This window comes from Crocuta crocuta, unplaced genomic scaffold (assembly GCF_008692635.1).
Source record: "Crocuta crocuta isolate KB4526 unplaced genomic scaffold, BGI_CrCroc_1.0 scaffold118, whole genome shotgun sequence".
Lineage (NCBI taxonomy): Eukaryota > Metazoa > Chordata > Mammalia > Carnivora > Hyaenidae > Crocuta > Crocuta crocuta.
In genome coordinates, this window is record NW_027551558.1 from 8258822 (window position 1) to 8283693 (window position 24872).

Genomic DNA, 24872 nt, shown 5'->3' on the forward strand with positions numbered 1-24872 from the left:
GAACTTCTTTTGGGACTCCCCAGAACCAGTCTCACCATTCAATACCCCCTTTCAGAAAATGTCCGAAGTCCTATGTTTGCCAAGCTCCTCTGAGTTCCTAAATTACCAGTAATATCCAGCAGCAGCCCCTCTTCATGGATCTGAGTTGCAGCTCTGAGGGGCTCTCCTCTGAGCACCCCTTCTCCTTTGTTCCCCTAGCCCTAAGGGTAATGGCTACTTTCTGCAGTGCTCTCTCCAGATAAACTCAGTGCTCCTTTTCTGCTTTCTCAGCCCTCTGATGCCCATTCGATTAATTCCCTTTATTAAATTCTCTTTGGTGAAATACCTAACATATTTTTCCTAATGTGTTCTTAGATTCTGATATTTACAGTATTTCCTTTTTTCTGTTAAAAACTGCTGGAGTGGGGCGCCTGGGTGGCTTAGTCGCTTAAGCGTCCGACTTTCGCTTAGGTCATGATCTCNGCTCAGAGCCTGGAGCCTATTTCAGAGTCTGTATCTCCCTCTCTCTGACCTTCCCCTGCTCACGCTGTCTCTCTCTCTCTCTCTCTCTCTCTCTCTCTCTCTCCTAGAAATAAATAAAAAAATATTTAAAAAAAATAAAAACTGCTGGAGTAAAGCATTTGTACATGTCTCTGGGTACATACATGTGAAATTTTTCCTGTTATATGGAGCCAGAAGTAGGGTTTCTAGGTAACAGGTATGAGCGTCTTCAACTTACTGGACAAAAGTCACCCCCTGTGTTTCAAAGGAGCATTTTCATTTTCCATTTTGTTCATTTGTTTGCATTTCACCTTTCTTTCCTCGGGGTACTTCTAATGGCCCTGAGGCCCAGAGAAGGAAGTTGCCTTGGCTTCTATTTGATAAAATCCTGGAGGAAGGGTCTGAGATGGACCAGAGTTTGCCTGAAAAAGCTATGACAGATCCTGGGCCTTGCTGAATTTTGATAGCTGGTACATCAAATCTCTGAGGGCCAATGCTTCAGGGTGATGGAGCAGGCATCTGTCTTGATGAATCAATTGGGCTACAAATATCTTCAGACATTTTTTATCTTGGTTACTGACAAGATACCCTTTGTCTAACTCTGTGTGGTGCCTTGCTGTATGGTAGCTTTGGGACTTTCCAAGCTTGAAGCACTGGGATCTTGGCCAGGTTGGGTTCCCCAAAGCCAAAGTCCATTCTTCTCAACTGAGATCCTCTGTTTCCCACGTCCCTAGGATTCTGAGAGGGAGTCTGCATCCCTACATACCTGGAGAAGTGCTCACCAATATTTTCTTCTTTTCCTGTCTCAGGGACACTCTACACACACACACACACACACACACACACACACACACACTTCCATGAGCTTAGACTCCCACAAAAGGCACAAAGCTGTCTCCCAGCATAGCTGCCTGTGGCTGAACCCAGTGCAGCAAGAGGGATGGCCTCCAGTGACTTTGAGAACACAAGTGGCTGTCTCAGGTGCCAAGACAGTGAATAGGAGCCCTGAAAACAGCCCAAGACTCCACCTCCCAACAATCTGGGCAGCTGGAGATTAACTATATGAAACCATATTCATTTATTTCTCAAGGAAAACAAGTTGATGTTTTCTGCACCCAAAGAGTTTCACAAGTCTATGCTTATTATGTTATGTTATTTTGAAGTTTATTCACAGGATCATTCCTTGTGAGGTGAGGTGGGCAGGATCGTTCCCACTTCTAGGTGAGGAAAGTAAGGCCCGGAAAAGTAAAGTAACTTGTCTGAGTGGCGGTGCTGTGACTTGAACAAGCTTAGGTCTGACTCCCCAGTGCCCACATTCCAATTTACCACCTAAACTCCTTGGGCATAAGCAGTGGGAGGAATCTGGGGACATGCTTACCAGGGACATACCTGCACTTCCTGCCCACTCATGACTTTCCAAACTGCCTGAACATCCCCGATGGCCATCCTGGACAAATGATACCAAGAAATTTAGCATCCTGCCTGAGATCCACTTCTTATATATTTGAATGGCTTAACTTATTTCCTCTGACAAATGTTGCAGCTTTGGTTGCATTTTCTCAATGCTTCTGGCTGCTTCTGGCTCCCCTCACATGGAGTGCGCATTGTCCCCTATTCACGGGTGTCTGTTTTATAGGGGAAGGTAGGCTCACTGCCCTACACATATCCCAGAACGGAATCTTCCCTTATAACAAAATATGAAGCAGGAGTCGTTCAATGTTTTTTAAATCCGAGTCTCTATTTTTCTTGTGCAAATATAAACATAGGCATAGTTAATAGTTAAGGCTTTTTAAAATATATGCATTTGGAGAATACATTGCTAGTTACAGAGTGCTGATGATATGGGCTTGGATCACATCTTCCTTTAATAGTCCTTTTAAATTCATTTTAGAAACTTAAAAAATGGTCGAATTATCCATAATAAAAACCAGAAGAGGCTCATATAAAACCAAAATACATACTTGAAAAAGCAGCACCTTTTGTATGAACTACATTAGGGCCCAGTTATATAGTGTACGGATTATAACATCAGACCACAGAGGTTTCAAAGTTCCCAAAGCAAANGATGGAGCAGGCATCTGTCTTGATGAATCAATTGGGCTACAAATATCTTCAGACATTTTTTATCTTGGTTACTGACAAGATACCCTTTGTCTAACTCTGTGTGGTGCCTTGCTGTATGGTAGCTTTGGGACTTTCCAAGCTTGAAGCACTGGGATCTTGGCCAGGTTGGGTTCCCCAAAGCCAAAGTCCATTCTTCTCAACTGAGATCCTCTGTTTCCCACGTCCCTAGGATTCTGAGAGGGAGTCTGCATCCCTACATACCTGGAGAAGTGCTCACCAATATTTTCTTCTTTTCCTGTCTCAGGGACACTCTACACACACACACACACACACACACACACACACACACACTTCCATGAGCTTAGACTCCCACAAAAGGCACAAAGCTGTCTCCCAGCATAGCTGCCTGTGGCTGAACCCAGTGCAGCAAGAGGGATGGCCTCCAGTGACTTTGAGAACACAAGTGGCTGTCTCAGGTGCCAAGACAGTGAATAGGAGCCCTGAAAACAGCCCAAGACTCCACCTCCCAACAATCTGGGCAGCTGGAGATTAACTAGATGAAACCATATTCATTTATTTCTCAAGGAAAACAAGTTGATGTTTTCTGCACCCAAAGAGTTTCACAAGTCTATGCTTATTATGTTATGTTATTTTGAAGTTTATTCACAGGATCATTCCTTGTGAGGTGAGGTGGGCAGGATCGTTCCCACTTCTAGGTGAGGAAAGTAAGGCCCGGAAAAGTAAAGTAACTTGTCTGAGTGGCGGTGCTGTGACTTGAACAAGCTTAGGTCTGACTCCCCAGTGCCCACATTCCAATTTACCACCTAAACTCCTTGGGCATAAGCAGTGGGAGGAATCTGGGGACATGCTTACCAGGGACATACCTGCACTTCCTGCCCACTCATGACTTTCCAAACTGCCTGAACATCCCCGATGGCCATCCTGGACAAATGATACCAAGAAATTTAGCATCCTGCCTGAGATCCACTTCTTATATATTTGAATGGCTTAACTTATTTCCTCTGACAAATGTTGCAGCTTTGGTTGCATTTTCTCAATGCTTCTGGCTGCTTCTGGCTCCCCTCACATGGAGTGCGCATTGTCCCCTATTCACGGGTGTCTGTTTTATAGGGGAAGGTAGGCTCACTGCCCTACACATATCCCAGAACGGAATCTTCCCTTATAACAAAATATGAAGCAGGAGTCGTTCAATGTTTTTTAAATCCGAGTCTCTATTTTTCTTGTGCAAATATAAACATAGGCATAGTTAATAGTTAAGGCTTTTTAAAATATATGCATTTGGAGAATACATTGCTAGTTACAGAGTGCTGATGATATGGGCTTGGATCACATCTTCCTTTAATAGTCCTTTTAAATTCATTTTAGAAACTTAAAAAATGGTCGAATTATCCATAATAAAAACCAGAAGAGGCTCATATAAAACCAAAATACATACTTGAAAAAGCAGCACCTTTTGTATGAACTACATTAGGGCCCAGTTATATAGTGTACGGATTATAACATCAGACCACAGAGGTTTCAAAGTTCCCAAAGCAAAGTGGGGCATTGTGTTCTGAGAAGAGATGTTGGAAGAGAAGAGAAAGAGGGAAGGGAGGGAGGGAGGGAGAAGAGGGAGGGTAGGAAGGAAGGAAAGAAAGAAGGGGGGAGGGGGGAAGGAGGAGACAGAGAAGGAAACCTGTACATATGGCTTCTCTGCAACAGAAAAATTACTCATCTTTGGGTAATTTACAATGTGTATTTACATGGACCATTAAGGTTATAATTCGCAATCATAGAACCCAAATATAGAAATAGTAATGGGATTCTATTTACTAGATTAAAAAAGGAAAAAAGCTAGGTCCTGCACTGTCCACACTTCCTGCTAGCTGAGAGCTTTGCCTCAGGGTAGAATTCCAACGGAGAGTGAGGCTGCTTCTTTGAGAGGAGGGGCTGTTTGCAAAGATAGGGCCTCAGGGTCTGATCTAAACATTCTAGTTGTCAGCTTTGCTTGACGCAGGACCTCATTCCAACCTCCAACCTGAAAGGCTCTTCCTGAACATAATTCTCCTCTTCAAGTCAGAACAGGCTGTCCCTGTTCCTGACTGAGGAAGGAGGGGGAGAGGCTGTCTTTAAGTCCCTTGGTGAGTTAGGAGATGTCTCTTTCCCTCATCAAGATGTCCTTTTCTAAACGGATTCTGGGTTCACAGAGGCTGGATGGTGGGGAGTCTGGATTTGCTTCACAGGCTCAAAGTGACCTCAAATGGGGTGACCCAGCTTCTTCCCTTGTGCATGATCAAGGGCCAGGATTTTGAGGGTCCCAAAGTGTACGTGAGGAGAAACCAGATTTAGAGATGTGCCCCAATCTGTCTCATGCAAGGATACATTTGAGATCCCACATTGCACTTCTAGCTTCTGTTATGTCTCCCTTATCAGAAGGTGGTGGCGTGGGGTACAGGAGGGGGTGGATGACTAAATAATCTTCCATTTACAAGAAAATAAAGTTCAAAAGTCTAAAAATTCCTTATGGATAAAAAAATAAGAGTTCTATGCCCACACTTCCGTATGCGTGGATTGGGGACACCTCACATACAAAGCCCTGCCTCAAGTAGTGTTCCATGTGGACATCACAGGAATCTGCCACTTCAGTGGGGCTGACATGAGTCCCCCTTTCTAGATGAGGAAACCGAGGCTCTCTCCTAGGGCCACACGGTTGTAAAGGGTAAGGAGAACTGGAATGCAACCCCGCTGAGTCCTGGGCTGTGCAGCTGCAGTTACAATGCATCACACCAATGGCTGACTCTGGGAAGCAGGAGATGGACATCTGCATTTCACTCTTGTTTGGTCTCTGCTTTTGCAGCATTCCCAGGAGCACCCTCATCAGACAGAAGGTTGCTCCCACACATCTTCACCTGGCTTTCCAGGTGACTGAGACGCTGCTTCACTTTCATCTGGGTGGCATTGTACTCAGCCAAGAGCCTGGCAAACCTGGTCTGCAAGGTGTCCAAGGAAGACTCCAGGTGCTCTACCTTCTCCTCAATATCCTTGGGGTCTGCCCCAGCCTTAGCCAGGTCCTCGTCAATCAGGTTGTCCTTCATCAGGATCTGCCGTCCCTTCTCCTCCAGGGCCTTCTTGGCTTCTGGGTATTCAGTGAGAGCCTCCATCAGATCGTCCTTGGAAAGGCAGAACAGGTCTGAGTAGCCGATGCTCCTGATGTTGGCTGTCCTGCGGTTCCCCGCCTTGCTCCCCTTGATGTTTAAGATGCTGATTTCCCCAAAGTAACTCCCGTCACTGAGGACCACAAACTGGGTGATCCCATCGTCGGCCACGACAGCCAGCTTGCCCTCCTTGATGATGTACATCTCCCGCCCGATGTCCCCCTTCTTGCAGATGTAATCTCCTGGGCTAAACACTGCAGGCCGCAGCTTGAGCACAAGCTCCACCAACAGCCCTGCCTCGCAGTCTTGGAAGATGCGGACCTTCCTCAGAGTGTCCAGGTGCACGTTGATGGCGATCTCGGCCTTTAGCTTGTCTGGGAGACTCTTGAGCACCTCCTTCTCATCCACTGTCTTCTTGTTTACCCACAAGTAGTCAAACCACCGGATCACCCGTGTCTCCAAGTCCTTGGTCACCCTGCGGAATTGCATATACTGCTTGATGGAGTCAATCTTGGACTGGAACTCGGCCCGTGAAGCATTCATGTTTGAGATCATGGATCCCACGTTGCCGACAATGGTGGCAAAAATCAAGACTCCCACTAGGAAGTCTATGACCACAAACAGATACTCCTCATCCTTCACAGGGGGTGGGGTCTCCCCGATGGTGGTCAGGGTCAAGGTGGACCAATAGAGACTGTAAATGTACTTCCTGGAGAGGCGCCCGTACTCTGGGTTTGAGATGTTTGGATAGACCCAGGAATCTGTCCCGAAACCAATGAACTTGGAAATGGCAAAGTAGATGCAGGCATTCCAGTGGATAATGATGAGGATATATAATACCAAGTTCCCAATCCTGAACAGATTGGGGTAGTTGGTCCTTGTCTCTGTGCGGTCAAAGAACTCAAAGAGCCGGGTAAACTTCAGTAAGCGGTTGAACCTCAGTTCTGGGTAATTTACACCCAACTTAAAATAAGCCAGGTCTGTGGGGACCAGGGACAATATGTCCAGCTTGAAGTGCACGGTCTTTGTGTAATGCTTCCACAGCCTTTGTGCATCCTTGACCATCAAGCCTTGCTCAAGGAAGCCTAAAGAAAACGATGGAAGTCACTTGGGCATGGAAGGAAGCTGCTTTTTTTCTTTAACCATGGCCCACAGAAAGATATTATACACCTTAACTAAAGAAGACATAATTATACATACATAACAGAAAAAATATCCAAAGCCACATTTACCATTACTATGAAAATACACTCTGATATTCTCTAGCCTATTTTATTCAGTTAAAAATGTAGATTAATTGGATAAATTTGAATGTGGACTGGTGTTATGCATATATACATATATATACACATATATGTATGTATGTGTGCATATATGTATATGTATATATACACATATACATATGGTTTATTTATTTAAGTAATCTCTACACTTAATGTGGGGTTTGAACTCATGACCCCAAGATCAAGAGTCACGTGCTCTTTTGACTGAGCCAGTCAGGTGCCCCTGGATGTATATTCTAAAAATGCATCTTTTAAAGTTAGAGATACATGTTAAAGTGGTCTGAGATTGGCTTTAAAATATTTCAGCCAAGAAAAGGGAGATAGATGAAACATTAGCAAATATTGATAACTGTTGAAGCTGGGTGACATGTACATGGGGATTCATGATACTACTGTCTCTGATTTTGTCTATGTTTGGAAAATATTAATGATAGAAATTTTAAGAGCACAGGTCATGGCCTACAAAACTGATTTCACCAGTCCTAATGGGGCAGGGCCTGCCTTTTAAAAACATTGCATAGGGAAGCAGTAGTTCTCTCTGCCTGCACACTACTGTCATGCCAGGGGCTCTAAAAACATATGAAGCTGAGATCCACCCCCAAAGAATCAGATTGGAGCTGAGCTGGACATGGGGGGGGCGGTCACTAGGCGTTATTACTGGTGAAATCAATCAAATAGGCAGAGATTTGCATTCTTTCATCTTTTTTTAAAAAAACACTTTCAAACATGAACAAAAGTAGAGAGAATAATATAATGTATGTTTTTTAGATTTTGTAAGCATCAGAATCATACGGAAGACTCTGTAAAACCCAGAGTGCTGGGCTATTCCCAAAGTTGGTTCCATAGGTCCAGTGTCTACCTCTAACAAGGTCTGGGTGATGCTGCTGCTGAACCAGGGCCACACTTGAGGGCTAAATGGAGGCAGGGCTGCCCCCTGTGAAAAGCAAACCTCAAGTCTGTTGTCACATGGTAGGGCCACCCTGCTTCCAGTCCCCCATGCCCCCTTTCATTCTTTGGTTACCCTTTTGTTTATTGAGTACTTACATTGCTATGTGGCACTCCTAGTGCCTTGGGGCTCCTCACTACTTTCTTAATAATATCTTTTCTCGATTCTAAAGATTTTTCCCCTTGGAATATAATCCATGGCCACTTGGTTTCTGTGCCTACCTGCCGTCCCCATGAGGCCTTCTGCTGAATCTCAGATTGCCAGGGACAGTACCCAAGCACAGAAAGGGGTGGGATCACTGTCTGAGTGCAGGTAACTTGTCCCACTGAAGCTTGGGTGAAATAGGGATAGTTGGCTCAGTGAGTCGGCCGCCCCACAGAGTTCCTGTGTCTTGGTAGGCTTATGTGATCACAAAGTGGCAGGCTACCAGGACTGGCTAAGTTACCCACGCAAGCCTCAAGCTGCATACTAGAGGTCTTCTCAGTTATGGTGTTGGGCACCATGTGGAAGCAGGGGTGCCAGTCTGGCCCTGTGCAGTAGTGACTGTGGACTTTAGGCCAGTCACTCTCTGGGTCTAGGTTTCGATTCGGTTCGATTCGGTTCGATTCGATTCGATTTTAAGTTTAAAGAGAGAGGATGAGTTGGGGAGAAAGGCAGAGGATAGGGAAGAGAGAATCCCAAGCAGGCTCCACGCTTGGTGTGGAGCCCACTGTAGGGCTCAATTCTCTGACCCTGGGAACACGACCTGAGCTGAAATCAAGAGTTGGACACTCAACTGAGTAAGCCACCCAGGGGCTGGTGGGCTTCGGTTTCTCAATCGGCAACACGGAGATAATCGTGCTTGTGCCTCTTCTTGTGCAGCAGTTCTAATGAGAAAACAAGATGTACTTGAAATGTTTTGTACACTGTGAAGCCACACAGAGGCTTGCTGCTGGGATCTGTTGGTGTTTATATTGACAACTATGGCATGGCTTCTAGCTCAAAAATCTTGGAAGTGGCAAGCTGGGCCTCTGCCAGCTGATATAATGTCTTTGTGCAGATCAGAAAAAGGTGCCCCAAGGATGCACAGCTTGGAGCTTAAGGGGTTTTAGCCTCCACTCACAACCAGAGGTGATCTGAGGGAGGTCATCATTCACCTGGGCCCTGTTTCCAATTTTATTCCTCTGTATATCTAAAAGCCACAGAGTAACATGTCCTGGATCCTCTGACTGTCCAGGAAAAGGGACTCCAAGATTGACAGAGATCTCCCTCCTGTTTCCCGCGACATTGAATGGTCACTGCTGGAAGGGTCCTTTGAGAGATGATGGTTTGGTCTCATTTCACAGCTGATACAAATGAGGCCCAGAGAGATAGCTTGATTTGCTCAAGGTCACAGAGTTTGTTGGCACAGGAAAGACCAAAACCCAGGCATCTTGACCTCTGCTAAAGGGTCGTGGTAGAGAGAGCTTGAGGAGGTACATGCCCTTGCCACTGGAACACCCTCAGACCTGCCTGGGCTCTTGTGGTCAGAGGTAGGTAATGTTCACCACTCTGGATCTCCTGAACCTGCCCTGTGGTCCCCGTGGTCCCCGTCCTGATGCATAAAGTCAGTCTGTGGCCTGGCCCTGAGAAGTCCCTGGGCCTGGGCCCACTCACCTGTCCGAGCTCGCACCAGCAGATCCAAGCCATAGAGGACATCTGCTGAGTAGTCCAGGACCAGCCACAGCATCACGTGGTCGGACTGCAGCTCATCGAAACAGGCCCTAAACATAAGAGGGAAGGAGTGGGTGCATCGGGGGCTGGGTCCAATGCAGGCACCAGCTCTGTGCCTTCATCTCAGTATCAGCCCTGCCTGCAGGGTTCGTGCCCCAGTGTCATCACCCCAGACTCTGATGAGGAGACCCAGCTCTGAGAAGCTTTTCTGTCCCAAGGTCACAGAGGTCCTGCGAAGAGCTGGGATGGACCCCACAGAGTGGGCCCTTGTTGCCTCTCGACAATAAGCTCTGAGATCCCAGGAAGGGCAGTTTTTCTAGGCCTCACCAGTGGAGTCACGGGAAGAGACTGAGCACTTGCCCTTTCTGGGGTCAAATGCCAACAAAATCAAGAATTGCTCAGACATGAGCATCTGAACCAGCCAGTAAGTATTTTCTACTTTCTAGATCTTTATGCTCACTATGTCTCATACAGATCACACCCCCAAAACCACCTCTTCACCTCAAAAGAGCAGCAGCCAGCTCCGGTGTCCCCACCCTGCAGCTGGCTCAGCAACTGGAGCCCCCTGCTGCCTCCTCAGAATAGCGGCATCCCTACAGCCCCTGAGCCCCACGCTCGCATGGAGCAGCTTGCCCACATGTCCCCATCCTGCAGGCGGGCTCAGACAGCCCCAGGTTCTCCCCCTTCTCACTCCCACACTTACCCTCAGAACAGCAGGAAATGCCCCCCTTACTCAGATAATCCCCAAAGCCCCCTCTTATGCCCAGACAGCAGTGGGTCTCCTCCCCTTCCCCACAGAAGCAGCGGCTCTCTGTCTTGCAGGCTTGCTCAGGATTGTCCCAAAGCCCCCATACCTTCCCTGCAGGTCAGCCTGCACCCTTGTCCTAAAGGCCTGCCTGAAAGGGCTCCCAACTCCCTCACTTACTCTCAGAGAGTAGCAGCTTCCCCTTATCCTGCCCAGAAGCTTGCTTAGAAAAGCCCCAAAGCCTCTCACGTACTTCCAGAAGAGCAGCAGCTTGCCTCTCTGTCCCCGAACTGCTTGCTCAGAAACTTCCCAAAGCCCCGAACCCCTCAGAAGCATAGCCTCACCCTCACCCTGCAAAGTGCCCAAGCCCCGCCCACCATGGGAAGAGCAGCTGCTTGCCCCCTGCATACCTGTCTCCCAGGCTTGCACAGGAAGGCTGCAAAGCCCACCACTTAGGAAACGAGGGCTCTGTACCTTACCCAGAAACGCCACACAGACTCCCACCAACCCCATCAGAGGAGAAACAAGGTATCCCTACATCTCTCTCCTACAGACTTTCTCAGAAAGGCCCCAAAGCCCCTTGCCCACAGGGAGCTGCATCTCTGTCCTGCAGCTTGCTCAGGGACCTCAAAGGTCCTGTTTGCCCTCAGAAGAACATAGCCCCTTGGCACCCCCATTCTATAGATTTGCTCAGGAAAGCCCAGGCCCCCAGCTTCCCCTCAGAGAAGCAGCATCTTGCCCCTGTATTCCCAAAACTCAGATTTCACAGGAGACCCTAAACCCTTGCTTCCCTGACCCCGTATTAGAGGAGTTAGCAGCTTACCCTGCACCTGCCTCCTACAGTTTGTTTAGAAAAGTTCCAGAGCCTCCACTTCTCCCCAGAAGAACAATAGCTCACCCTTGCATCCCAGAAGCACATTTGCAAGGGATTTCCTGAAGGCCCTGTACACCCTCACCCTGCATCTCTGTCCTGCAGACCTTCCCAGGAGCACCCCAAAGGCCCTGGCTGCCCTGACAAGAGCAGCAGCTTGCATCCCGGCACAGCAACTTGCCTGGGGAGGCCCACAGCCCATAGCTTCCGGGCAGAGACTGCATCCTTGTCTTGCAGGCTGCTCAGGAATGCCCAGCCTCTCCCCCACCCCCACTTCTCCTCAGAAGGGTAGCTACTTGGCCCTGCATCTTCCTCCTATAGCCAAACTAAGAAGGCCCCAACTAAGGTGACCTGACCCTTGCTGTCCCTAGCAAGCAGAGGCCCCACCAGGGCTTCAGAGAACACTGGTGGTCTTTTAGAGCCTCCTTACAGATGGAGAAACAGGGACACTCAGTTGGATGGTGGCCATGTGGGGACCAGAAATCCAGCCCCCTCAGTGGGACTCAGAGCTCTGTCTTGAGGCTTGCCCTCACCCCTCCCTGCCCTCTACCCCTCCCCCTGCCCACGAGGAGATGCTGCCCCATATCCCTACCTGCACACCAGCAGACACCAATTATAGAAGATAGGCAGGGCGATGACAGTCAGCCAGCGGTAGTACGCATTGCTGGAGGGGTCCACCACCATGGTGTCCTTGTTTCTGCTAACACCGACACACAAACAGTGCAGTGTGTTGAAAATCGCCGTGCTGGAGGGTCTTAGAGACCTGGATTAGCTTAGAGACCCTGGGGCGACTGCAGGCTAAACTTGAGAGACAGGTCCTATTAGTCTCAGGGGGTCACATGAGGTGTCCCCTCACAGGAGGACAGGCTGGGAGAAGGCAGACTCTGGAGGTCTTTCCCTCCAAGCTCAGCTCCCTAGGAAGCCACAGTTGACAATAAAATAATGGTGACGATTTCCCATGTGCCTGTGGTATCACCCGCACCCTTCAGTGTGCTGGGAATAAAATGCTGCATGGTAACGTTGGAACCATCTAGGGGAGCTCTGTGAAACGGCTGATTCCCAGGGCCCACCCCCTCAGGGACTCAGGCCTGAAACTGTGCATTTAAACACTGCCCGGTGATTCTGAGGCGGCTCCTCTCTGGACTGCATTTGGGAGCCCCGTGGCATTCCCGAGGGAGTCACTGACTCACTGCATTTGAGCAGGTGATCTGAAGACACTTCCAAGCACTTGGAGCCATCCTCTCTACCAAAAACAACTAGCCTGGGAATCTTCTAGGGTATGCGGGCCAACACCAAAGGAAGCAGTAGCTTAGGGTGCTTTCTGTTTTTATTGTCAGGATTTTCTGAGGATTAGAGTTTCTAGATGGTACTGGAGATTCTTCTTTTTTTTTTGGCCCTATGTGTGTTCTCCCCCACCCTGTATGTCCCACGTGCCGGCCCACGTCTGCCAAGCTGCTCTCATGCCCCCAAGGAGACGCCGGAATGCCTTCCATCTTTGCCTTGACTCAGCAGGTGCAAGATCCACAGCTCACTGACAGGGCTTTGGAATGTTCCCAGTGCACACCACCCTTGCGTGTGGAGCAAAGTTTATGAATATAGAATATTCTAATGCCCAGGATTAAGCCTCAGTTTACCACGACTGTGCAGACAGGCAAACAGCATGCTGGGGGGGGGCGGGGATGGGGTGGGCACAGGAGCAGACTCCCAGGGACAGTCCCTGATTGCTCACCAAGGCTGCAGACAGCCATCTTTACCTATTATCCCTCTTCTGGTGCTCAGAGCTGGGACAGGACTCTTCCTATAGAGCGAGTGAGCCCTTAACACCATCTCAGGAAGCCTGATCCCCACCTGGGCCCAACTCGGCTCCAGCAGCCCTAGGCAGCCCCTTTCCAGGGCCGATAATAAGGTCTGACAACGAGGCTCTCAGACTCACAGGACCTGGACAGGGATCAAGCCTGCTGCAACCACACACCCTCTCTTCTCAGTACTTACTCCTCTTGTTTTGTGCAGTTTTTCTTTTTCTCTTCTTCCATTTTCTCTTTCTCCTCCTTTTTCGCCTTGTCACTGGATGATACAGGGTGACATTTAGCAATTTTCCTAGGCCAAGGATGCTACCACAATGGAGAGGGTAGGCGACAGTGACATGGAGGAGAGGGTGAGGTGTAGGAAATGGATACTTCTAGCACACTGGGATGACAGGAGGTTACTGATTTTGTTACTATTACTATTATTCCTGAGGAGTGAGGTGAACCTCCCCCCACCACAGGTGAACCGCCCCATTAAAGCATACATTGTATACAGCAAAGTATCCATAGTGGTCTAATGTTCTGCAATTTCTGACCCATTTTCATGAGCTCCTAGGAAGTCACAAAGAGCTTGAGACCATTTTGAGGTAATGGCAAATGAACCCAGATCCACACATTTAGAGTGGAAGAGTCACTTGGACTTTTGGAAGTCACATGTAACGTTTTTTCGTTCTGAACGGAAGGATATGGCTTGTTGGCTGTTCTTAAAACCCGTCTGTATCAAATGAAAGGCTGGTCCTTGACAAGAAAGCCAGCAAGGAGAAGGGAAGCAATATCTGCACAGGCGGGAATAGGCAAATCTCGGCGTCGTCTGAGGTGGATGCAACCATGTTCAGACATTTATCAAGACTTGGCTGGACTGTGAGGCTGGGGGCTGGATAGCCCCCTTCTGTCCACATCTGCAGGATGGTTCTTGATTGCGAGTGTCTCCTCAACACATGGCTTTACTCAGCTTCCTCTTCTTTATTGTACATCTTTATGGGTTAGCGCTCTTATAAAGGTATGCATTAATAGTTATATTAGGTCTGCAAGGCAAGTGTTATTGCCCATCAGACAATTGAGAAAACCAAGGGAAAAGGTAAGAGACCCTGCCTGCCTCAGGAGAACCCACTAGACTCATCCACAGACCCCTCTGATTCCCCTACTCCACATCCTGAAGCAAGTCACAGGTTGAAAAAATAAGTGTCGGCTAATTAAACACTCATTGAAAAAGACCAATATACTTCACACAGCATTTCCTAAGGAAATAATCAAAGATGTGTGCAAACATGCGTGCAGAAAAATAACCACTACCATTATTTCTACCAGTCAAAAGCATAAGCAATCTCATCCTACAACAGGAGGAGATCCATCAACCCCAGAATTCTAGGAGGTCGCTTAAAATGATGTTGTGGAAGAATATCCGGTGACACAGGAAAACATTTTTAGTATTTTGACAAGTTAAAAGCAGACTGCAAAAGAGCTTAGAATAATAGTTTTATGAGCTTCCTATTGCTGCCAGATAGACTGCCAGAAATTTAATGGCTTAAAACAACTCAAGCGGGGGGTGCCTGGGTGGCTCAGTCGGTTAAGCCTCAGACTTCAGCTCAGGTCATGAGCTCATGGTTCGTGGGTTCGAGCCCTGCATTGGGCTCTGTCCTGCCAGCTAGCTCAGAGCCTGGAGCCTGTTTTGGATTCTGTGTCTCCCTCTCTCTCTGACCCTCCCCTGCTCATGCTGTCCCTATCTCTCTCTCAAAAACAAATAAAATTAAAAAAAAAATAAACCAAAACAACTCAAGCTGCAGATATGTAGGTCAGAAGTCTGTTATGGGTCCCCCCAAAACTGAAATTGAGGTGTCGGCAGGGCCATGATCCTTTCTGAAGACTCCAGGAGAGAATCTGTTTCCTGCTCACTTGGATTGTTGGTGGAATTTAATTGCTTGCAAGAAGAGGACTGAGAAGCTCATTTTCTTGCTGGCTGGAAGCTGAGGGCATTCCCGGCTTTCAGAGGGCACTGCATGCTTGGTTTCTGGCATCTTTCTTCTGTGTTCAAAGTCAGGAGCAAGAGGTAGAGTCCTTCTCGAGATGCCGTCCCTCTGGTTCTCTGCAGCTGGAGAGGTTCTCCACTTTTAATAAAGCATGTAATTAGATGGGACTCACCTTGATAATCCAGGATAATTTCCCCATCTCAAGGTCTTGAAATTTAATCACATCTGTGAAGTCCCTTCTGCAGTGTGAGGTAAGGTAGTCACAGGTGGTGGGGATTAAGGCATGGACATTTGGGGGAGCCACTATGCCACCTACCACAGTCTGTCCATTGGCCCTCAAAGACTTACATCCATCCCATGGGCTAAATGTGTTCACCCTCATTCCAAGACCCCTGAAAGTTTCATCCCATTAATGAATTGACTCAGAGTCCGAAAGTATCATCAGATTCTAATCAGCTCAAAAGTCCCAAATTCTATCATTTAAATCAGGTCTAGGGGAGACTCTAGGTGTGAATCATCCTAGGGCATGAGTTGCTCAATTTGTGATCCTGTGAGACTAAAACAAAGCACCTGCTCTGAAGATACAATGGAAGGGCAGATTTAGGATATCAGTTCTAGATATTCCAGTTCAAAAAGGGAGAAGAGCGAAAGGCAGAAAAGTCACTGGTCCCAAGCAATTCTGAAACACCCTGGGGCAATAGTGATTCCATCTTAAGGCCTGAGAATAAGCCTCTGGTTTTCACAGCTCCGCACTCTGCCTTCCGAGCCATCTTTTCTCTCTTGTTAAAGGCAGCACCTGTCTGTTTGCAGCTGAGTATTCTAATCAACACGTTTCCTGCGTCTAGAATTTAGGGGTCCCATAATCTTCCTCCCGTCCATATTGTTTCCGTCCCTTCCGGTCCAAGCCGGCAGTGTTCCTGCTGCTATAGAATCTTCCAGAATGTTGTGGGTCATGTATATCAAAGGGATTCACTGTGTTAGACAAGAGGCTCATCCTCAGATCTGTGAAATCCCTTCTACATTTTTGGCTTCTGCTGGGATGGCTGAGGGGAGCTATGAGTCACACTCTTCATCGCTTCAGAGAGCTGTTTGTTGAATACTCAGAACTTTTGATCTTTCTGAGGTATTACCGGAAGGGTTTTCAGCCATGCCCTTGACTTTTCTCAAAGCACGCTTTTCTGACAGTTTTTAAAATTTAGTATCTTTTCCATTTGAGTAGGCTGGGAATTTCCAAAATCATGAAGTCCTCTTTCCTTTTTGTTTAAAGTTCTTCCCTCAATTTCTCCCTCTCCTCTTGGATTTTACCATACGCAGCAAGAAGATACCACGCTGCACCTTCAACACCTTTGGTTGGATATCCTCAGCTAAATATTCGAGCTCATTGCCTATACAGTCTGCTTTCCACCTGCCTGCAGGATGTAATTGCACTGAGCTTTCTGCCACTACCAACCAAGGTTCCCCTTTCTTCAACTTCCAATGGCCGTTCTTCATTTATTTGCAAGTCCTCACCAGCAGCATCCTGAAAGCCCAGGGTTCTACTGGTAGTCAGTTTACAACCATTCAAGCACAAGGTGCTTCAGCAAAACAGATTTTCTCCGTGATGCTCCTCGTTTCCTTCTGAGCTCTCACCAGCAGAGTCTTTAATGTCCATATTTCTACTACCAACCTGTTCAAAGCTATCTAGGTTTTTCTTTTTAAAATTATGCTCCTCAGAATTTTTCTAGAGTCTACTCTGAAGCCACTTCCACTTTGTTACAGCAGCACCCCCACTCTGGTATCAAAAGCGGTGTGATTAGTTTTCTATTGGTGCCCTGGCAAATTACAGCAAATGTGGCTGAAGACAACCTGGATGTGTCATCTTATAGTTCTGTAGACTGGAAGTCTGGGCTAAGTCTGACTGGATGAAAATCAAGGTGTCAGTGGCAGGCTGCATTTCTTTCTAGAGACTCTGGGGGAGAATCTGTTTCCTGCTCAGTGGGGTTATGGGCAGAATTAAGTCCCTGTTTTCTTGCTGCAGAAAATGGAGGGCTATTCCCAGCTTTGAGAGGCTGCTCAATTCCCTGTCTTGTGTCCCCCTTTCTCCTTCTTAAAAGCCAGCAATTCAGGGGTCCTTCTTACAATAAAAATTCCTCTTCCTTCTCCTTCCGATTTATCTCTCAGACCCACTCTTCTCCCCCCACCCTCACTTCCTGCTTTTAAGGATGCCTGAGACTACATTGGGCCCACCTGATAATCCAGGACAACTTCCTTATCTCAAGGTCTTCAAATTTAATCACATTTGCAAAGTTCCCATTACCATATAAAGTAACCTCTCCACAGGTTCCAATGATTAGGGTGTAGCTGTCTATAGGAGGTGGTGGTGAAATTGCTCTGCTCACCTCACTAGTCAGTATTTATTGAGCACTTACTATGTAACCAGGCACTGTTCTAAGCATGGTACATGTATTAGCACATTTAGTCTTCATACAACCTTGTAAGTAAAACATTAATACAAGCCCTACTTTATAAGTCAGGAAACTCCTGCACAGAGAGGTCAGGTAACTTGCCCATGGTCACAAAGCTCTTTGTGGCTGAATTGGGATACAAATGCACTTAAACAGCATATCATATACATGTAATTATGTGTAATATATAAACATATCATATATGTAATTATGTGTAACTGTAACAATAAAATAATTATTATATACAATATATAATTATTATAATATATACCAGTATCTATTCTATATTTCCATATGTAATGTATTCTGTCTATATATCTATCTATATATTCAATATATATAGAAAACCTTGGAGGGGTATTTCCCAACATGTTAAGAGATGTAATCTCTGATAATGGGATTCCACTGTTAAAATGAAGTATATTTTTTGAGGGTGTATGCTCATGGGTGCTTTTCTGTATTTTCCAAGTTTTTGACAGTGAGTACATGAATAAACTGAATAAAAATGAAAAATTATTAAACTTGCTAAATGAGAAAATCAAGGACAGTCACCCATCCTCTGTCCTGTTGAATCTGTGAGGGAGGGTCCCTTGAAGGGTTTTCGGCCATTGAAGTCCTAATGTCAACGCACCAGCAGAGGGCGCTGCCCACAAGCTTATCAGGCATGCTTAGACCAGCTGGGAGTTTACATCAGACCACAATTTGTGGAACGGCGGGGAGGTTACCAACCTGCTGTGGGCCTATGAAAGACCCACCGCCATCCAACTGCATCCCCCAATCCACCCAGCACTACCCCAAAAAACCTATACAGAGCTGCAAACGATGACGGTTTGGGCTGGGAACAGTTTGCTCTGGGAGACAGAAAAATTTTTCAGGACCCATGGAACTAAGTTAAAATGCCAGAAACATGGTGGAAGAATGGGAAAGGGTGTCCATAAGAATTATTTCTGTAGCTCTGTGCCCAGATGGTCACATTTTGGGACAGTTCACAATTTTGTTCCTCGGTCGTTGGCCTGCAATGTGGATCCATGATTTGAACCCATCTGAAAAGATTTATAAGAACCTGATATAGCCAACACCATCCACCCCCAACCTAGCCCACATTCCAGCCCCAGAAGAGAGAAGCCTAGAGACCTACGGAACCTCTGTCCACGGTTTCCAGTGCCCTGAGTCTTTCTCTGACTGTGGGACTCAACATGGGGGTTTCAAGGGTATTTAATATCAAGTTTGGCTTTAGATCAAGCACGTATCACAATAGTTACTGTTTTGCAGATTAAATAATTTCATTTATCTTGATTGCTGGCATTTGGGTCTCTGGATTCGATATCCACCCTTCTGCAGACAAAATGCAACTAAGTTTCATGGAGGGAAATGGGAAAATCTTCTATCCAAGGAAGAAAGGGAAATAAGAAAAAGCCTTGGCACATTTCTCCTCAGTTGGAAATTTGGATTTCTTGCTGATATTGATGGTTTTTTTCCCTAAGCTCCAACTGAGACTCCCTCCAGTGGCTGCCCCTGTGATATTCCATAAAGAAGACTGGAGAACAGTGTACACACACACACAGACAGACAGACACACACACGCACGCACACTTCCTCCCTGGGCTCTTGAGTGGCACTTGCCAGAATCACACATTAAACTTATCTGCCAGCTCAGCGTCTGGTGATAAAAAGTAATTACAGCAGGTCAGCATTTCAAGAGGCTATGATCTGGCAATACAGTATTTAAATTTCCTCTTCCCGTTGCCCTGACTCCCTCCAAATTGGCCCAAATTGGCCTTATGACAAGGGCATTTCGCTGGCACCCTGGGGCTTGGGGTTGTAGGGTGGAAAATGCATTCTCATGATGAAGGAGAATACCCACCGCTCTGTAAAGAAACTCCGAGTTTGCACCCTCAGATACATAGTGACAGAGTATGTCAAACCTTAAACGATGTATGCATTATAGATAAGAAAAACGAGGGAGAGAAAGTAGGTGATTTGCTCAAAGAAGTCATACAGACCAGGTCTCTTCCCCATTTGTCCATGGAGATGGAATTTCAGAGAAAGGGACAAGATTCTAGAATGGTCTAGTCGGGTTCTGGAAACATGAGAAGTGGAAGCATTTAAGCAGGGAGGCAAAGCCGGGACATCTACGGGGACGAAGGTGGCCTGTGGGACCAGGGAGGGCGAGGGGGCTCTGCCGGGGAGCAGAGGTACTCACTCCTCTGAGTGGTTGCAAGTGCTGCTGTTGTTTCTGGCCAGGGGCCAGCCACTGCAGGAAAGTAAAGAGAACGTGGCACGGGAATCTGAACTCAGGTCCAACTGCTGGGGACCATTCGCCCCAGGTGGTTATGTCAGCACCCCCGCTCCCTGTCCCCCGGGCCTTTTCATACAGCTCGAAGGACCCGGAGTGTTGTTATTGTCAGGACAAACAATTTTTGACTAGCTCTAAGGGGAAGAGAGGATGAACATTTGACTCAACTGAGGCTTCTGAATAAATGAGGGTTAACTATGCGCATCCCGCCAGAATCCTGGCCTCAAGTTCCACCCCACTTCATTCAGATTAACAGTGTGCCAGGAGCTACAAGGGATGCAGACGTGAACCCTACGTGGTACCTGCCCGCTGGGTACACTCAGGTGGAGTGCGTCGAGCACCTTCGGCACCAGAACCGTCCGTCACAGCAGCAGCAGCAGCAACTTGCCCCCTCATCTGCGCAGGCAGGGGCTCTCCAAAGGGACCCTCCCTTGAAAACCCAATCACAGCAGCCACTCCCGGCTTGCAGGGCAAAAAATAGACCATGAGCAGAACTGTCCCAGATTTGAATCCATCCTGCCCTGGGCCCTTGTCCCCACATTGATCTTAAAACTTCAGGGCCTGCCACCCCAGATCTATGTGAGAGTCTGCTAGAAAGTGGAGGCTGGTTTTGCACCCAACTACATGTTTATTTAAAGCTGAATCGCACAGTCCTTTGTGGTGTTCTATAGAGAAAGCTATTATCTCAGAGTGCTCAATTGCCTTTAGCCATTTTTGACACAGCTAGTTTAAGGAAGCCAGCATGGCCTCACAGAGCAGCCAGGGGCCTGTGATCCGCCTGTCTGACTCTCAGGGCACCTCTGCTCTTCTGTGATGCTAATATCCAGCCAAATGCCATCCTGGTACTTCTGCTCACCCCTGCTCAAGTCTCCCTCTCACCATCTACTACGTGGCTGGGATTGGTTTTGATCACCAGAACCCCCCACCCCTCACCCCCTCTGCCCAAGCAATTTCCTAATTCCTATGAAGTTAGGAAAGAGAGTGTAGCTCCCTGGGATGCAGTGGCCCATGTTTACCACATCTCTGTGTCTGGGATCTCATAAGGACAAACCAATAGGATAACCAAGGCCTGTCTCTGCATATACTTTGCTTTGCCAATGAGTTTGCCTGGAAAATCCAAAGTCTACCTCCCTCAGGAAGCCTCTCTGATTGATCAGCCACTAGCCTGGACCATTGCATGTCCAGGCTACCCCCTCTGAACCCTCGGGCGAGTGACCAGACATCTGTGGTCCAGTCAGGACCTGGTCCTGATGGAATCCTAGCCCAAGTCTTTGCTCATCTGGTCACATTGGGAAATGGACAAAGAGGCTAATGTTCATCTTCATTAGGCTAAGGTTGTAGAGAGGATAATTTGATCAAGTTAACAAAGGAAGTCTTTGCTTGCCACCAGGAACTGGACCACTCTGGCTGGCTCAATAGCAAATCTCTGTCCCCGTCTCCTCCTCCTGCATCTTCTCTTCTCCCTTATCTGCCATCCATCCTCTCGTTATGGCTCAGCAGCGAACAGCACGCCAGCCTTGCAGGCATGGAGATCCCTCTCAGTCTAGGATGCCTGGCCCTGGGAGCCTGGGATGACCCTGCACACAGCCCATCCCCACTAGCACCCAGGCCCGAGGCGGTCCCTCCCCAAGCCCAGAAAGCCCAAGGGTTTGTGGTCTAAGCCCAGGTGAAAACCTGAGCCCTAAAATGCCAGGCCTTTTAATCTCAGCCAGCCAATTGTTACACCTTTCCCAGCAGGGAAACTAAACATGGCTCCCTAGAGTGGCTGCTAGCAAGAAATTTCCTTGAACTGTCATATCTTATCTTAGATATGTTTGCACATTTTGCAATTTTCTGCAAAATCTATAATAAACCTGTAACACGTACATACAAATATGGAGGCAAAATGGAAATACCAGGAAGATCCATCCTGTTTCCTCTGAGGCCTCATGACCTTCACTCCCCAAGGGCTCTGGATGCCTGTTTCAGAGACTCAACACCTGAGCCCTTCTTCTGCTCATTTGACACAAAAACACACAGGACTTTCTCTACCAATTACATAGGGACCGTCTGTTCTGCAATAACCAGGCTTGTTTTCACCTTTACAACTTACAAATTTTGGCATTATCTACAGAATTCAGCCAAAAGATCTTTCTAAGCCCCCCTTTTCAGGAAGCAGATTCTGAGCAAGAGGCTTCCTGTTTGAGAGGCTCAGAGGCAATCAGCTTCCCCCTCCATGTCCCTCTTCTTCCCTCCAACAGCCCAGAGGGTCCTAAAGAGACATTCTGCTGCTGCCACACTCAATTCAATGGCCCTCAATGGCACCCAATGGCCCAATGGTCTCCCTGCTGATCACAGGCTGGGGAGACTTCCCGAGGACAAGAACGGAGGGGAGGCAGCAGCTGTGTCTGTGGGGTGTGGGACTGGGGGATGTGAGTTGGGACCTGCAGATTCCTCTCATTATATCTATACGAGACGGCATCAGCCACAGCCGCCAGGTGGGCAGCGGGCCATGCAGGAAGATGCTCAGAGCCTTTGTTCCGCAGACCGTTCTCCTACCAAACAAGCAAACATTCTCCCCATCCCCCATCCTATCCCACCTACACTCCTCAACCCCATGGTTCTTATTCCAATCTGGGATACGGATGGTTCTTCTTGAAGATTCTGATCAACCTTCAGAGCTCCCTCCCAGAAGACTGTATGTCAACCTATGCATACACTGTGGGTACCATTTAGGTAGTCTCAAGGCTTATGGTATTATTTAGCCCCTGGTTTTTAGTAAAGTTGGTCACAGTGCAATCTAGGATGAAGGCCCTTTGATGGAGAGAGATCAGTGAGGCCAGCATCCCCAGATGTGTTTCTGAGAGCATCAATTCCAGGGGGCACTGGTGGGAACTTTGTGCAAGGTCAGATGAGGCCGGGGACTCTGGCTAAAGGATTTCCTCTCCTGCAATCCTTCTTGGACTCGGGGTGGCCACTGTCAGAACATGCAGTATTCCGCCACGACAGACACCTTCTTCAAGGTACAGGTCATGAGGCTGGTGTTCCAGGCTGCCCCCACGGTAGATCTCAGCTGCAGGAGCAAAGCCATGCTTCACCTGGTACAGATGGCCCATCCTTTTGGTTCCTTACCTTCTCCCTCTGTCTGGTGGCTCCTGGTTGCCCGCATTAGACTGTGCATTGCTTTCTCGCCTGGACACCTCCTTGAGCTCAGCTCCACGGAAACGCTCCAGGAAGGAGTCAGGCCTCTGGTCCTCATGGTGTAAGTGCCTGGTGGCCCATCCTCGCAGCGAGATGATCAGACGAGACAACCTAGAAGGACATAGACAGGCAGCCAGTTCAGGGAGGAAGGAGATGGAAAGCTCTCTTTTCTAGGGCTGGGGCAGAAGCAGAGATGACTGCTGGGACTCCAGGCTTAGATGTGCACCTCCGCTCTGCTGGGGCCTTATTTCCTGCTCCTCCACCACCCGCAGTTTGGGACAGAGCTTTCTAGATGAGGAGTATTGTCTTCATTATGGCTTTGTCCTTTTAACACACGGACTCTGCTAAAGGCATGATCCTTCAAATGGGGAATTAGCAGCTTTTCTGCTTACAGTCCTTTTGTAGAGCTCTTTATAACTGGTAGGCACCAGAATAGAAAAAATACAATTTGCAAATGATGATAAAATTTAGAACAAGGTTTAAGGGAACAAGCACCCAGAAACAACTTAGTTTCTTTCCCTAACTCTTGTCTTATTATTTGTTACACAGATTCTTGTTTCCTCCCCAGGCTTGTGCACAAGTTTCTTTGCAGCTTGCCCTCACCCTCCTCCTGGAGCCAGACCCTGCCAGGCCCTCAAGCAGCCGAGACCAGCCAGTCCATGTCTCCAGAGCCCATCTTAGCTCCAGCTTTCCGCAAGAAGCCTTCCTTCAGCCCTGCCTCCTGCTTCCCCTGTCTCCTCCAGAGGGGAATGGGAAGAGAGCCTGAACCCTCTTTCTTGGCATCTGGTTTCGCTGATTTGGCACCTACAGAGCATGCTACTGTTCCCAGCAAAGTAAGTTCTGAGCAACCTAGAACCAAGTCATGAGTTGTCACATGCCTTCACCCTAATCGCACACTTGGGAGCTTTGCCTAAGAGAATAAGGTAAAGCAAGGAAACATTCTATGCTCAGAGATGTTTACAGATGCTGTGGACGTATGTTGAGGTGCCTGCCCAGCCCTGCCTCTCTGCTCTGGACACTCCTTCCACCCCCCAACCTCCCTTTGCTGAGGGACTGGAACCAAGATCATACTCCCCACTCCAGCCAGCCAACAGGTGCAGGAATGGACAAGTGACCCACAGAGGGTCACTCAAGCCTCTGAATTTAAGGCACTCCAGGATGGGGTTGGGTGTTTCAACACAAGATCGTGTAGCAGCCTGTGTCTGCTGATGTGTGAACAGAGAAAGCCTGAAACAGAGAACACACGCAGAAAAAAAAAAATCACAACAATCATGCCACTCCAGGAGAAAATGAAAGGGAGAGGCAGGTGCCTCCCCAGCTCCCCTCTCGTGAGCCCCATTTGGCTCCCTTTCCACGGAATGGTCTTTCTGAGCTTGTATCAGCCTCCTATCTCAGCTCTACCCAAGGCCTTTCGATTTGAGCTGGTTTGAAGGTGTCCTTTTCCTTGCAATCAATGAGCCTTAAGACCACATTTTATCAGTAAGACAAAAACACTGGAAATCATAAATGCCCAGCTATAAGAGGCTGGTGAAAGAAACATTACTCCGCATTGAAAAATATGAAGAATAACTAGACAAATTAACTTTTGCAATAATCTTAAGCAAAAACTGTAGAGCCTGTGATTATATAAAACTCTGGCCTTAGTAGAAAAAAAAATTTGCTTGAAGGAAATAATGAGCTCCACATTTGTTGAGCCCCTTTGGGACTTAGCCCTCGGCTCAGATGCAGCCCTCCGATTGTTTGATGCGTTTCCAGATGAGACCTGGAAAGGTGAAATGACTTCTTTTTTTTTATTATTTATTTTTTATTTATTTTTTAAATATTTTTACTTATTTCTAGGAGAGAGAGAGAGAGAGAGAGAGAGAGAGACGTGAGCAGGGGAGGGTCAGAGAGAGAGGGAGACACAGGCTCCAGGCTCTGAGCTGGCAGTCAGCACAGAGCCCG

At 47.6% G+C, this 24872-nt stretch overlaps 1 protein-coding gene across 1 annotated transcript in view; it reads right to left on the bottom strand.

Moving 5' to 3' along the window:
* Window positions 1-3756: 3756 nt before the first annotated feature.
* Window positions 3757-24872, bottom strand: part of CNGA3 (cyclic nucleotide gated channel subunit alpha 3) — a 33766-nt gene continuing 12650 nt past the window's right edge. Inside the window, exons 3-8 of the mRNA XM_077749234.1 lie at window positions 22860-23039; window positions 19656-19706; window positions 13229-13300; window positions 11829-11936; window positions 9564-9670; window positions 3757-6784 (exon numbers count right to left, since the gene is read on the bottom strand). Of these exons, the coding sequence (XP_077605360.1) occupies window positions 5373-6784; window positions 9564-9670; window positions 11829-11936; window positions 13229-13300; window positions 19656-19706; window positions 22860-23039 (1930 nt within the window). The 3' untranslated portion in view covers window positions 3757-5372. The remainder of the gene's footprint in view (window positions 6785-9563; window positions 9671-11828; window positions 11937-13228; window positions 13301-19655; window positions 19707-22859; window positions 23040-24872) is intronic.